This window comes from Dipodomys merriami, unplaced genomic scaffold (assembly GCF_024711535.1).
Source record: "Dipodomys merriami isolate MVZ:Mamm:240054 unplaced genomic scaffold, mDipMer1.0.p SCAF_134, whole genome shotgun sequence".
Classification (NCBI taxonomy): Eukaryota; Metazoa; Chordata; class Mammalia; order Rodentia; family Heteromyidae; genus Dipodomys; species Dipodomys merriami.
Window position 1 is genome coordinate 1479339 of NW_027202649.1, and position 15566 is coordinate 1494904.

The window sequence follows — 15566 nt, forward strand, 5'->3', positions numbered from 1 at the left end:
AATCTTGAGGGCAGAAGGAGCCCAGGACTGGCCCAGTTCTAGACAAGGCTGGTCATGTTAATGGAGACCGGAAAGGCCAGGTGCTCTCAAACCACCCTATGAGAGCACTGCATTAGGACACAAGGACTCTGCACACCTCTTTGGTAATGCCTGTCTAAAAGCCATGCCTGAGCCTGTCTCCTTGCCATCAGATTTTGCCTTTCACCCCAAAGGTTCCAGATGCCAGTCCTGCCTTTTCCCAGCCTCCTCATATCTGACACTGTGGCGCTAAGGAGAAGTTGGCTTAAGGACAACAGTTTTTCAATAGAAAGGTCTCCTGGGTAAAACAAGGAGACAGGCAAAGAGAGATCCCACCATGCCTTCAGATCTTGTCACGCAGGGCGCAATCTTGTAAGCAGCCATCTTGTAAGCAGGAGGAGACAGCCAAGGCAACCACAGAAGATCTGCCCACAGAGCAGGAAAACACACCCCTGACTGCCTCAAGTGTTCTAAATATATGGGGGAAATATTTATATCTTTTTTTATTTCACTTTTAGTGAGTGCTAAGGGCTCAAGGTATCTGAAAGGTCAAATCACAACCAACAAGGCAGGGAGGAGCTGAGTGTTAAATATAGGCAGTGACCCAAGCTGTTTGCTCTATTGCAAACCCACCATATGGACAAAGCACACACTCTAAACCTTACCATTCTATACAGCACTGAAGATGAGTAGCAGTGGCATCAAGCCGAGGCTCCTGGTCATCCTGGAGGAAGAAGAATGCTGGAGGCTCTGGAGGGCAGCCTCCACGAGGAGAAGGAGATCGGCTGCTGTGATGGCCACAGCACCCAAACTCCTGTGTGGCCCAACCACAGAGGGTCCCTGGCATCTGCTTTTCCCATCCCTGGACCATGGAGAGCAAGGCCACCAGAGAATTCCACCCACACTCAGGAGTCTCAAAATATTTACATTAGGGGAGCACAGGCTGAAAGTTTTACTTTGCAAATTACATTTCCTTCTCCCAACTTATAAAAGTCGCTGCGGCTCCCTGGGCCTGCAGCTCCCTCTGCCTGGTGCCTTGCAAGCCACATGCAGTTTGACCAATAAAGATTGAAAGGGCGGGTTTTGTCCTTGAGGGTAAAAACTACCTTACAGACAGCCATGGGTGTTTAAAAGGGATACAGGGAAGGGGGCGGGGGGTTGTGTTTTTTTCTAAAATACTAATTTAAGGAGCAAATCAACATCTATTATGTCCTTCATTATGTTTTAAATTGTACAACTATAAATCACTCCTTGTGGGTTATTCAAGGGCAGAATTGCCCGGCTTGGCTTCATAGAAGGTTAGTAGAATGACATCTTGTGCTTTCTCTAGTTCTAATTTATAACTCTGCACCAGGCCCAGCATTTCAGGTCCATCCATTAGCAGGGTGGTTGCACATCTGTTAAAACTCAGCACAATGGCTGGCTTTACGGGGCCATGGGAAATGAAGCCCAGAGGTTTCAGAAGGTCTACACACCCAAGCCATTTTTTAATGCAAAGAGATTTGAAAACACAGCTCTCTAAAACATCTGCTAAGCTCCCGCTACCCTAACGCATGATATTCTTCCAACTGTTACCTGCCAACACAAATATTTGGTTGCACAAAACACCCTAAGAGGCACGGGACAGTGCTCTGCATCAAATTTACATGCTCGTCTGCAGAGGCTGGGGTGCTCCAGCCAAGGACCTCTGGCGAAGACTTTGTTTACCAGAGTTTATGGCTAATGTGGAAAAAAAAAAAAAAAGGAGGTTCAGAGGGGAGTAAATTTTATGAAGGTCTGTCAGACACTTTCAAAAGGAAATGGAGCTACACAATCGGACACATATGGCAGGGGATCTGGGGTGCATTTGATGGAGCAAATGAAGCCAGAAGGAGCTAGAGCAAGTTTTGAAAGCTGTTTCTTTACCAAGTTGAATAAGCACTAAGTTTGGTGTCTAATGCAAGATAGAGACAATAATTCCATCGTGACACCCCCCTCCACACACACACATTCCCCCACCACCACCACACCCCCCACCAGGGCATAGGTACGGCTCTGTTACACATCAACAGCGTCTGACCTATGCTGACAGTGGCTTCTTGGTTAAGAACATGGCAGGATAACAAAGTCATCACCCAGGTCGCACATTTCAACAGTCACCACTACCCTTGAAAGCCTGTTTTGTTAACAACAGAACCATAGGGCAGATTTGTGATCTCAAGGCCAGAGAGTTATGTATATGTATACATATATATATATATACACACATATATATACACACACACATATATATACACACACACACACACACAGAGTAAACCACCTCATTCACAATGTGCTTTTGACCAAGTGCTACAAACAAATAGGTGGACAGAGAGACAGGAGATAGATAGATAGATAGATAGATAGATAGATAGATAGATAGATAGATAGATAGATAGATAGATAGATAGAATTTCACACATAAAAAATATTAAAATTTCCACAGGACATCACAAAGCTCAATGGATGAGAAAAAGCTCATTAGAACTAGTTTATCAACATTCCTCTAGGTTTTTCCCTAACTTTCATTCTGTGAAAATCACCCTCCCCCCAAAGTCAGTGCCCTCAAATCAAAATAAAGGTGAATGTACCTAACTGAAGTTAGAAAGTGGAAGTTTTATCTTTAGAAGTTGAACAGTAATGTGAGCAAAATGAGTTAAGTATCTGGAGCAGGGGTTGTTTCTTTACAATGGATGTCTACCTGGAGCCATATACCCATGATACCTAGGGTCTATTGCATAATTATAATACACACTCTAACATACACAAACATATGCAAAATATAATTTTAGTATATGTGAATTGCATGAGAGGAGATAAGAAGGAAAGTAAACATATAATATGCCTATATTGCAAGAAAGCTATCAGCAAACTTCCTTTTTTCCTTTTTCTTTGTTGATTGTGGGGTTTGAACTCTGGGCCTGGGAGCTGTCCCTCAGCTCTTCAGCTCAAGGCTAGCGTTCTACCACTTGAGCCACAGCGCCATTTCCAGTTTTCTGGTGGTTTATTGGAGATAAGAATCTCACAGACTTTCCTGCCTAGGCTGGCTCTGAACCAAGATTCCCAGATCTCAACCTCCTGGGGATTACAGGCATCAGCCACTGGCTCCTGGCTGCTATCAGCAAACTTTCATTTCCCTTAAGGTGTTTCAAGAACAGTTGCTTGAACACTCCTGAAGTTTTGATTAAGCACTGTAAAATAACTCTATTCCAATTTTGTGTATTATTTCTATTTTTATAAATTGGAGAGACAGGGAGTAAGCACTTCTTCCCTGGGATCCTCCAGTACTTACACCTGTCTCTTCTTATGGACCTCATGGGGAAAAGGGCGCTAGAGATAAGACTTTACCAGTAGGGGTCGCTGTGCTAAGAATTAATCCCTATGTGTTTCTCATTAGTGATTATTATACTGCAGGCGGCCAAAATGCAAAAATTAATTAATTTCAAAGTGATAATGCATTTACAGCAACAATTAGAAATGTATAACTGTAAAGAGGCAACATTTAGAAGAAAGATTACATTTAATAAAGTTGCACAAGAACACCCAATTGTAAAATTACTGATCTGCAACAATATTCCTTAAAGAGCCACTTAAAATAGCCTGACTCCATGAAGGGTGACCTAATTACTGTAACTAAAATCACCATAGTCACAGCAAGTCACAGCAAATAAAAAAGGGACGTTGATATTAGAATACTGCTGTTTAATGCTTAGGGGAGCTGGCTACAGTTGAGAAGGAAAGAGGGCTGTGCTATAGCTCTTCCCTCAGCCACACACAATGGGATGCACATTTCAGTAACACCCATGTCAAAAAGAAAACACAAAGCACACACCAGGCACTAGCCATCCACGCATCAGGAGATTACATCTATGTGAAACTTCTTACCCATGTTTAAGAACTGACATTTTACATGGGATAGGGATGGGATTACTGCCACATGGTTTGTGTCTCAACATATGCTTATATGGAAATGGCAGGAAATCTATTGTCCAAGCCACATATGGAAGGAAGCACATGAGGGCAATCTCTTGCCTCCATCCAGCCTAAATTGCTAGGATGGGAGAATAATTTAATTAACAATCATCAAAAATAAGAAGGCTTCTATTCATCTCCATGATCATTTTCCAGCTCTGACCACAATCATGCGATTCATCCACAAGATTCACCTTCAGGGACATGAAACCACACTCTGGCCACAGAATTTTCTCCAGCCAAATGCAACACCAAACTCTCCACCCAGAGAAGAATCTAGGAGAGCTCATAGATTCTTAGTGAACACAAAGGAATCACATCTGCTAACAGCTGGAAGTCACACATGGTTTCCTTGTATGTGTGCATGTGTGTATGTGTGTGTCTGTGTGTAACATAAAATGCACTTTTTGAATGCTGTAAGAAAACCCTCAATGAGGATTTTCCAAGTTCCTAAATTAAAAAATAAAAACCTATAGCAAAAGGAAATAAATCATTTCAATCAACACTTCATGAAATTCTAAAAACAGCACATTTTCTATCCAGCACTGACAGAATCAATGTGCACTTGATGGGCAGGTGCTCCAGAGCCCTTCCCAAGGGCTGGCATAGGCCTGGTGAGGGTACAGATGAGATCAGAGTCATTCTGACAGGCGGCAAGAGGAAGAAGTAGATGTGTACCCCTGGGTATCACCAAGACCTTCCTGAATGGCAGAATGAAGATGTTTGCAGCGCCAGAAGCTATCCACTTACCATGGACTTGGTGAAAGGTCTCGCCAAGGTGAACAGAAGTGTGTACAGCCACCAGCTGCGATGAATGGAGGAGTACATCATATTTCCAGGATGCACTGCATTCGATGTGACCCCACGTGGGGAGAGGCGACGATGCAGCTCGTTGGAGAAGAGAATATTGCAGAGTTTGGAGCGGTTGTAAGCCAGCATGGCCCAGTAGTCATTTTGTGATGGGGACAAGCGGCTAAAGTCGAGTTGTCCTGAGGAATCACTAATATCTGTAAATCTAAAATAATAATAAATATATATATGTGAAAAACAATATTAAGCAACTCAGCTCTGCATTCTCATCTAACCTTTTATTTTTATTAGAAGTTGGAAGAAATAATACAGAAACTAAGGAAAACACAGTTATGTATACATGAAAATCATGTCCCTTAGAAACAAATAATGGCAACTTGACAACGTAAAGCATTGGAGAATAATGTAAGCTCAGACTACTGATAAATAATAAGATCAGACTACTCATCAATACAGTAATCTAAGCACTCTGAACACCTCCCTACCCCTTGAATATATTTTCTAAAACCTTCAAGCAGAAGTTCATAGATAATTCAATTAAATGGAGAAGCATTTTAAATAAAGGACTGCTGCTTTTGGAAACAGAAAGATTTCACATTCCAAACCCTTAACAGGGCTTTTGCCTGAATGATCTTAGCCGATGCCTGAGCCCAGTGCATTTTCACTTGAGCATCTGAGAAAATATAGACAAGCCATGCGGCCTCCAAGACTCTTTTCTAGATTAAAAATTAATGATTATAAAAGGGTTATAACCTTGTTGAGGTGCCATCAATAGTCTTCTACGTTTAAAAGATAAATGTAAACAAAGCCAAAATGAGTTCTGCCAGAGTCTACTGTTTTTAAGTAGACCCATGGCATGAAGACACACAAATCAAAGTAACTAGTTGATGTTTTATAATTGGGTCTGATGGAGTCGTTAAACACCAGCTGTTGGTTTCTCTTCTTCCTTCTTTCCTTTCTTTCTCTTTCTTTCTTATAAAAATATTATAATTGCCTTGAAAAAGAGAACTGGATCATAACAAAGGGAAGGAATTTCCTAGATAGGCTCGTTTTTGGTTTAGGAAACCTCATGTTTTGCTTTACTACATTCATTAATGACAATATCCCCAGTAACTGCCAGAGAAACTCAAAAGAAGTAACAGGGAAACTAAAATTGTAGAGCCTTGTTTTGGGTTTTTGTTTTGTTTTGTTTTTTGTTTGTTTTTTTAGAGGAGTAGTTCAAGTTGGGTATTTAAAAAATAAGGAAAGCACCAGAAGAAACAGATGACATTCATGTTTTAGTAAAAATGAAATAGTCCTTGTTCGGGACTCAGCGAGTAATATCCAGTTTCCAGTGTTAAATAACTGAGGTGATTGGAAGTTACCAACAAAGCCAATGGACAGAAATGTCATCGAGGAAACCTAACGTCTCCCAGACATAGGAAGAGCCCAGACTTTTCAGCTTCATTTGCCTAAGGTAGTGGAACTTAATGGGAAACTGGGAAATTTCTGAGGGCCTTTGTCTGGTAGAGATAAAAGATTGCCAGTGGGGAACCAGGGACAATGGGTGGCCTGCACGGCAGGCAAAGCATTGCTCCATGGATGTTCATGCAAACATAAAACCTGTGGCCAATTATCTGAGCCACCAACTGAACCATGCAGCACATGTATGCAGCACTGACATCCACTGGATCCCCAGGACTGTAATGAGAACAATGCATTCTCAGATTCGCTGGAGGAAGAGGGTGGGACCTGTCGTGCGAGACTTCATCGGCTGTGGAGTCTGCAATGCCACACACCTGTTGACAATATGTATTTGCCAGGGTCACCACCAAGTGATTCATGCGTGAATTCACGTGTGTGATTATCTTTCCTGTAGTCCTGGACAGGCACTTCCGTGTTGAAATACATGCTATTTGTTTCCCATTGATTTTTTTTCTTTGTATTACAGTTAGGCCATCATATTGTATTAAAAATATGTTTGCACCTCAAAGTTATATTATTTGTGAACTTGACTTCAACACAGTAATAAGGTGTTGCAGAAGGGCAGTCACAAAAACAAATAGGATCACTGAGTTAGAAACAAAAAGGTTTAAGAGAGGGCTGGGAATGTGGCTTAGTGGTAGAGTGCTTGCCTAGCATGCATGAAGCCCAGGATTCCATTCCTCAGTACCACATAAACAAAAAAAAAAGCCAGAAGTGGCACCATGACTCAAGTGGTACAGTGACAGACTTGAGCAAAAGAAGCTCAGAGACAGAACCCAGACCCTGAGTTCATGTCCCAGGACTGACAAGAAAAAAAAAAACACAAAGATTTAGGGAGGGAATCCAATGCAAAACCTCTGGCCACTCATGATACAAAAGAACATGAAGGATTTGACAATATCAAAAAGGTATGGGGCCAGGCATTAGGGGCCCATGCCTATAATCCTAGCTACTTAGGAGGATAAAATCTGAGGACTGCAATTCAAAGCCAGCCAGGACAGGAAGGTGCATTAATCTCCAATTAACTACCCAAAAAAGCCAGAAGCTGTGGCTTAAGTGGTAGAAGGGTAGCCTCAAACAAAAAGCTTAGAGACAAGGGATAGCACCAAGGCCCTGACTTCTAGCCCCAGGACTGGTGGAAAGAGAAAGGGGAAAGGAAGGAGATGGGGAAAGGGTAGGGGAAGGGAGGAAGGGAGGAAGGGAGGAAGGGAGGAAGGAAGGAAGGAAGGAAGGAAGGAAGGAAGGAAGGAAGGAAGGAAGGAAGGAAGGAAGGAAGGAAGGAAGGAAGGAAGGAAAGAAGGAAGGAAGGAAGGAAGGAAGGAAGGAAGGAAGGAAGGAAGGAAGGGTAGCCTCAAACAAAAAGCTTAGAGACAAGGGATAGCACCAAGGCCCTGACTTCCAGCCCCAGGACTGGTGGAAAGAGAAAGGGGAAAGGAAGGAGATGGGGAAAGGGTAGGGGAAGGGAGGAAGGGAGGAAGGGAGGAAGGGAGGAAGGGAGGAAGGGAGGAAGGAAGGAAGGAAGGAAGGAAGGAAGGAAGGAAGGAAGGAAGGAAGGAAGGAAGGAAGGAAGAAAGAAAGGGTAGCCTCAAACAAAAAGCTTAGAGACAAGGGATAGCACCAAGGCCCTGACTTCCAGCCCCAGGACTGGTGGAAAGAGAAAGGGGAAAGGAAGGAGATGGGGAAAGGGTAGGGGAAGGGAGGAAGGGAGGAAGGGAGGAAGGGAGGAAGGGAGGAAGGGAGGAAGGAAGGAAAGAAGGAAGGAAGGAAGGAAGGAAGGAAGGAAGGAAGGAAGGAAGGAAGGAAGGAAGGAAGGAAGAAGGAAGGAAGGAAGGAAGGAAGGAAGGAAGGAAGGAAGGAAGGAAGGAAGGAAGGAAGGAAGGGACAAGGGAGGGAGGGAGGGAGGAATGGAGGGAGGGACGGAGGGAAAAAGAAAAAAAGAAAAAGGAGGGATAAGATAACTCTCCTAACACCCTGCAGTCTTCTCAGATGCTTCTTTCCCAAACTGCTATTGGAAAGCGTTCAGGACATAACTACTCCGTTCAGACTCAGGGACACTTCCACCAGAAAGTTCTCCCTGAGTCACAGTAATTTCTTAGTGGGGAAGGACAGATTGAGAGGTTAGACTACATGTTTCCCTGGAAATGAAACATCTACTATCCAGGACCCAGCCTATGACATGGCCCCTAGATTTCAATGAGATCCACCACCCTTCCAATGTCGGTACAAAAGCTAGTGGTGCCGTCATTGTGATTCATTGTCCATTGTCCTACTGTCCTTGCCACACCAGCCTGCAAGTCATGGGTTTCCCTGGTAGACTGAGTATCTGGAGAGCAGACTGTGAGGCTCTTGCATGCTTTGGACCATAGTGTGAATCAAGGACTAGAGCAAGCACTGAAGACTGGTTGTGGGGTTTAGAAACCCAACCTATGACACAAGTTTTTCTTATAAAAAGCCTTATTTTGAGTCTTGCTTAAAAGATAAAATTTAGTACTTAGCTTAACTCCTCTAAGTTCTACATGAATGTCTGCATAGAGTGCTTTCTAATATGGAAAACTAGTTCTTGGAAGTAGATGGTAAAATGGTAAACTATCAGCCTTGAGTGAAAAAGCCAAATGAGTACAAGGCCCTGAGTTCAAGCCCTAGTACTGGCACTTTTTTTTTAATGAGCTCCCTCTGCTTTGCCTTTAGGTATGTTGTAACAGTATTTTAAAAGATCTGTTCTTTCATGCTGTGGATGAAATCTGGGAACCCGTGCTTGCTAGGCGAGTGCTCTACCTTGGAACCGCAGTCCCAATAAAACCTCTAGGTGGAAAAAATGGCATTCTTTTCCTTAACCTATCATAGGCACAAGGTCCCCAAAGTGCCTTGTTGAGACACTGGATGGAACAGGTCCCAGGACAGTTTCAGGATGGAACAGCACAAGCTGTGAAGCCACAGGCCTCCTTTCACAGACAGCTGCTCAACCCACAACCAGGACCTTGACTTCCTTGACTGTCTGATTAGCCCATACAGACAGCCGTCAAGAAGTGGGAAAAGAGAGCCGGCTGCCTGAGCCCACAAGCCGGGCTGGGCTTCCTGAGAAATGACTGGCTTACCTCTCAGCTCACGAAGCAAAAAAATCCAATCTCAAAAGGCTGGCTACTCTGCCTGGAAATCATATAAAGCCAAATGATAAGGACTGTATAGAAATATACCTTGCTGATAAATAACATTAACATTTGCTCTCTGGACATTACCACTTGCTTTGTGAGAAGGACTTTTATATTTCTATAATAATGCTCGTATTCTTAACAGAACATGTTTTTTGAATTCTCAGACTAATTAGGATAGATTCTATATTGGTAACAACAAGTATGTTTAAAGACAAGAACTGAGAAAAACTGTGTGTGTGGTATGTGTAGTTGTGGTGTATGCCACTGAGATCATGTAGGTTATGTGTGTGATTGTGTTGGGTGTGATGGGATATGTACTTGTCATATGGTCATGTGTGTGACTGTGAGTGTGACTGTGTGTGGGTATGTGTGTGATGGTGTGTATACTTACACACCTGTCAGTTTGCCACTCAACACAGCTACAGCCATTCAGAGTCGGGCAACCAGCTCTTGGTTCATTCCATTCCATTTTAATTGTTATCTGAAAAATCCTCACAGCAAGGAAGTCAAATCCCCATTTCCTGTGATACACTTTGGATAGGCAGAAGCTCAATTCACTTGCTCAGCCTCCACGTAAGTAACTAAAGCACAGTGAAGACACAGGGAGCCTAATAAGTATTTTGCCTTGGGGCAGTCTAGTATGATATTTTCTGCAAACATAGGACTTTATTTTTCCCCTAACAGGGGGTCTTGATTCCAACGAAGAGCTTCCGCCAAAGTTTATGGAGGTAATTAGATACCAACACTTGCGTTTTACAATGTGGTTTAGGGCTCTGGGTCCTTGAGTAGCAAACAAGTACAAGCTACCTGTGCAACAACAATCCTTAGACAAACATCTCTGGTCTGAGGGAAGCAGCACAAACATATTAACCAGCCCAACTTGAGAGAATTCACGTTTTGTAAAAATTACCCTTTGCTAATATGACAACTCTAACGAGAAAGCGAAACAGGAGCAGGCCTGACCAAATACTGCAGAAGGTCTTGCCCACAAAGGAAAAGGATCTCATTCAGGAGGCAACAGCCCTTCCTTCCAAATTCATCTTTTAAATGAAAGTAAGATTGGGATCTCTAAGGTAGCCAGGAATTACACCGTGGTTAAGGAGAGAACAAAGACGTCACATGAAACAGCATTTGGAACACAGATTTACAAAGGTAGGGGAGGTAGCGGGGAGGAGGTGAGAAGCTGACAACTCCACCTAATCTCCCATTAAATACCGGCTCATTTAAACATATCCCGTGGTGCCCTCCACATCTGGCTAGCGATTGGGGCTGGCAGATTTATTTCCAGAGCTTTCTCCCCTGCTTGCCCCCACGGTAGCCTCCCTCACTCATTTGCAGGGCCACTCTTACTTTCTCTCACAAACCTGGTGTGATTTGCAAAGATAAGGCAGTCCGGATTTCGTAACCACCTAATTACGAGATGTTTCATGTCTTTTCACACGGGGGAGGATTATTGCGGGCATTTTCCTTTCATTTCAGCCATCATAAATTTAAAATGGTGAGAGTAAATCTGTCTGCAATGTGTCACTTACACTGTAAGCCCCTGTGTTTGGGGGTGATAAAAGCTTCAAGCTAACCCTTGGCTGGTCTCTCTCTTCCAGCCCCCATGGGTTACATTTTATGGAAGTATGATTAAAAAAATAAGCTTCATTCTGGGTGACTAAAACATTTCAGGATTTAGGATAGAGAAGAAGGGGGGAAAATAGGCCTTTGCACATTTCTTTCTAGCCACTCTGCTAAAGGTGTAAGCCTGCCCCTACTCCAAACTCCAAGCAAACGGGAAAGAGAAATTGCCTGAACAAGAATGCATTCTGGCCTTGCCCATCCAGCAAATCCTTTGTCTCTTCTTTAAACAAATAATTGTTTCTCCAACTCCAGAAACAAATACACTAAAAATACCGAGAAAATTTTCACGTGTCTTCTTAGCCAATTGAATATTCTGCTAATGATAATCTGAAAGAAGTGCCATCTGATGTTTTAATTGAAATTTTAACCAAAACAGGCATGGCCAGGTTTCTAATATGTTCTAACTACAGTACATTCCCTTCCTACAATTACACAGCTAATGTCTGCATTGAATTCCCTAATTTCTCATTATAAAACAATTGGATTTCATCTCAGTCTTTAATTGCATTGTTTCTTCAACTAGAATAACGGCACATTCTTCGTGGGAAGACTTTGAAGTTGTTGAATTACAAATCAATAAAGGTCATGCCATTCAGATTTGATCAATTATTATTCCATCTCCAGGCAAAATCAATGAGGAGTTTGAGGTATGGTTCTAAAACCACCCTTTATCGGTACAGACCATCCCTCCCAAACAGTCCCCCCTCAATCATACACACAGAAAGACCTAGAAAAGTTAAGGAAGCCAGTTGGCATGACTCACGCTGAATCAAAATTATTTTCCATCAGAGCCTTCATGGAATTTTAGACAAAGTGAGAAAAGGGACAGGTAATAACCATCAGCTTCAAACCCACCTATGGGACTCGGAGGAGACCATGACAACACGGGCAGGGGCCGAGCGGCACAGGACATCCTGCAGGAGTTGGACCAGGTAGAAATGCCCCAGGTGATTCACTTGGAAGGTGGTCTCCAGCCCATCCTTTGTGAGGCTCCAGGGCAGAGCAAAGACAGCTGCATTGCACACGAGCACGTGGAGAGAGCTGAGAAAGAAAACATGCAACATCACACAGAGGATGTCCACCCCATAAAAAGTCAAAGCCAACCCCACTCCCCCTTAGGAATGACCAGTCCTTCATAGTCCTCGTAATTCCACTCATTTAGCAATAAGAAATCCAAGAGTGTGAAACGCTCATCATTCCCAATGGGAAAGTATACTGTGATGTTGGGAACAAGCACTTCCTGGATGTAGGACCTGCAGGATGATAGCAAGCACATCAGGAGAACCAGCTATACTAGCTAGAACCCAGCTTACACCATATGCACACATGGAAACATTGCTGTGAAAGCCTTTGTCTACGTCTACACCAATGGAAAAGGAGAAATTGAAACAGGTTTCTTTTGAACATTTCCTGTGGTCAAGATTGTCCAGGTGCTCTCTGGCAGCAGTCTTTGTTCACATCAGGGGTCCAACCACCACTGTGAAGTCAGTCCCTCAGGGATCCTGTCACTCTCCAAGGGGCAGAGCTACCCACAGTGCTCATCTGGTCCTATCTCCAATCCAAGCAGGACCCTACTGACTTACAAGTCAGTCATCAGCTAGGATAGCCCAAGCAACACAGTAAAGCAGAAAGAGCCCCTAGAAAAAAGCACTGGTAGAGAAAAATACAAAGTATAGGCAAATATATTACAACTTGAGATCTTTATAGAATGCATCACAAATACCTGGTTCACTCTCAAGATCTTGGGTCTTTTTTCTGTTTTCATTTTGGTTTCTTGCTTGCTTTCTTATTCAGTGTAAACTATTGGTTAGAAACTTGCTAAAAGCTTTGGGTACTTAACCCATATAATTTTTTTCTTCTTTTTGGTGGGGGTCCAGTTGTAGGGCCTGACCTCTGGGCCTGAGCGCTGTCCCTCAGCTCAAGGCTAGTGCTCTATCACTTGAGCCACAGCGCCACTTCTGGCTTTTTTCTTTTTGCTTATGTGGTGCTGAGGAATCGAATCCAGGGCCTCAGCCATGCAAGGCAAGCACTCTACCACTGAGCCACCTTCCCAGCTCTCATATAATTTTCATAATAACAATCTTGTCAAAAAAAAAAAAAAAGAAGGCTGGAGTACTGGTATCTAGTAGATACTCACTAGAAACTATGTTGAAAATGGACTATACAACTTGCAGGTAGAGATGGGAAGAAAAAACCAGGAGAAATCAAGTGAAGGAGTGACATTATCCAAAAAGAAACGTACTCTTTACCTGACTGTGACCCCTCTGTACATTGCCCTTATAATAACAATAAAGAAATTTTTTTAAAAAAATTAATTCTTATGGTCAGATACTAACTTTCAGAAAGTCCAAAGTAAATAAATAAGCAAACAAATTCATAAAAAAACAAATAAAAGGCTCATCGGACTTCAAGCCTTATGATACTTTCTTGGATAGCCAAATCGCAATGGGTAAAAGCCAAGTGCTGAAATTGGAGCTCAGTGTTTGTACTTTTCTTACCGGACACAAGTCAATATGTGAGCCCCAGTCTCTTGTCCTGTGACCTTGTATAGCACAGCGCCCCTCCCCCCCCAACAGAGTTCATGCTAAGCATAGTCCTAGCAACTCCCCAGCCTTCTGGGTTAAATCATTACTACTTCCTTTATCTCTACACCCTCCCCTTGCAATCACAGGAGAAAAATTAAACTCTTCAAAGCTGATTTCTACAAGCATTCTATTTCTTTAAGACAGGCCTGGACATTGAGAACTTGGACATTAACACCTTCTCAATAACAGCTCCTCCTCTTTATTCATGCTGGTGCTGCCTAAGGGAAACAGAAATCCACAGAAGACCTGAGCCTGGAGGCGGGGACCCAGGAGAACCTGGGAACACTTCCTCTCTCCCAGTCTTAATACCCTTCATTAATGTTAATTGCCAAATACCAGAGGTAAAATATGTACTCGGCACCTAGAGCGTGTCACCTCTATTAATTAAAAACAGGCTTATGCAATATGAAACTATAAAGTGCTTGACTTTTTTTTTAATTGCAAAGACACCTAATTGGCTTGTACAAAAGGAAAAGAATTCCTTTAGCCACACTCTAATGAGGTTTTTATTATTCAAATAGCACATTTTCCTCTCCCCCCCCCTCCCTTCCACACACTAAAAAGCCATCGCAATTCAAAGGGGTCTGAAATGATGAATATTTACAGACTATCAAAAGAAAAGTTCAAACTAGAAAGGCAGAAAGGAAACAAAAACAGGAGCATTCCAAGCCCAAAGCTGCTCTGGTTAGACAGCCCTTTCTGAGACTTAGTTTTGTTCTTGGGTAGAGTCAGAATTGAGAAGGGGTATGGGGGAAAGGGGAGGAGATGACTGGACTGGAAAGGTGGTCAGTCCTCTAGACATGAAACCCGAGATCCCAATAGAAAGAAGCTTGCATGTTCTTAAGGCTGCCTCTACTCACAGGGGCTGGGGTCCTAGGATATAGTACTTGTCTGAATGGATACATAGCAATCTGTAATGTGGTCTATCAACCATTACATAGCTATGTTTTGTGGCTGTGTGTTATTATGTATGAAGAAATGACTTCAGAAGAAAAGGAAAGTGGACTTGGTATTATTTTGTCAATAATGTCAGCCATTTATGCTTTGAAGACAAGACCCACCTATTATGACTCAAGGAACCTAAGATTTGTATAATTATAAGCTTGAGAAGAAGTATGCTTTAAAAGAGCATCAGAATACATAGTGAGGAGAAAATTTTCCATAGATGACATATATCCAAGAAAACAATTTTATATATATATATATATATATATATATATATATATATGAATTCAGCAATACATGAATTCTCCACATCTTTATCAACATTTTCATGGCATACTACTAAGCATAGAGTGATGTCACATTGGGTTTTTCCCTTTGTTTTTAGTATTTTTTGTCAGTCGTGGGTCTTGAACTTGGGGTCTGAGCACTGTCCCTGAGCTTTTTTTGCTCAAGGCTAGTAGTATTCTACCACTTTGAGGCACAGCACCACTTCTAATTTTCTGGTGGCTAACTGGAGATTGGAGTCTCATAGATGTTCCTTCCCTGGCTAGCTTTGAACCACAATCCTAAAATCTCAGCCTCCTGAGTAGATAGAATTAAAAGTCTGAGCCACCAGCACCAGGGATATTGTGGTTTTTAATTTGAATTCTCTAAAGTTGAGCATTGTTTCATATGTTCATTGGCCATTTTTATGTCTCTTTTGGAGAAGCATCTATTACAGTTCTTAGCCAACATTGTTCAATTGGTTTTTGTTTTAAGTTGTAGGAAATCCTTATATGTTCTGGATTAATAAATGTATAAGATATATGATTTAAAAATAAATAAATAAAAGAGCTTCAGAGGGCTGGGAAGGCGGCTCAGTGGTAGAGTGCTTGCCTTGCATGCATGAGGCCCTGGGTTCAATTCCTCAGCACCACATATGCAGAAAAAGCCAGAAGTGGTGCTATGGCTCAAATGGTAGAGTGCTAGCCTT

General features: G+C 42.5%; 1 protein-coding gene across 5 annotated transcripts in view; it reads right to left on the bottom strand.

The window, feature by feature from the left end:
* LOC138825091 (WW domain-containing oxidoreductase) overlaps positions 1–15566 on the bottom strand; it is a 737534-nt gene that overhangs the window by 510737 nt on the left and 211231 nt on the right. For 4 of the 5 annotated variants that reach the window (XM_070019462.1, XM_070019464.1, XM_070019465.1 and 1 more), the window contains exons 7-8: positions 11919–12104; positions 4762–5026 (exon numbers count right to left, since the gene is read on the bottom strand). In XM_070019462.1, the coding sequence (XP_069875563.1) occupies positions 4762–5026; positions 11919–12104 (451 nt within the window). The remainder of the gene's footprint in view (positions 1–4761; positions 5027–11918; positions 12105–15566) is intronic. The other variant, XM_070019466.1, reaches the window with a different exon arrangement.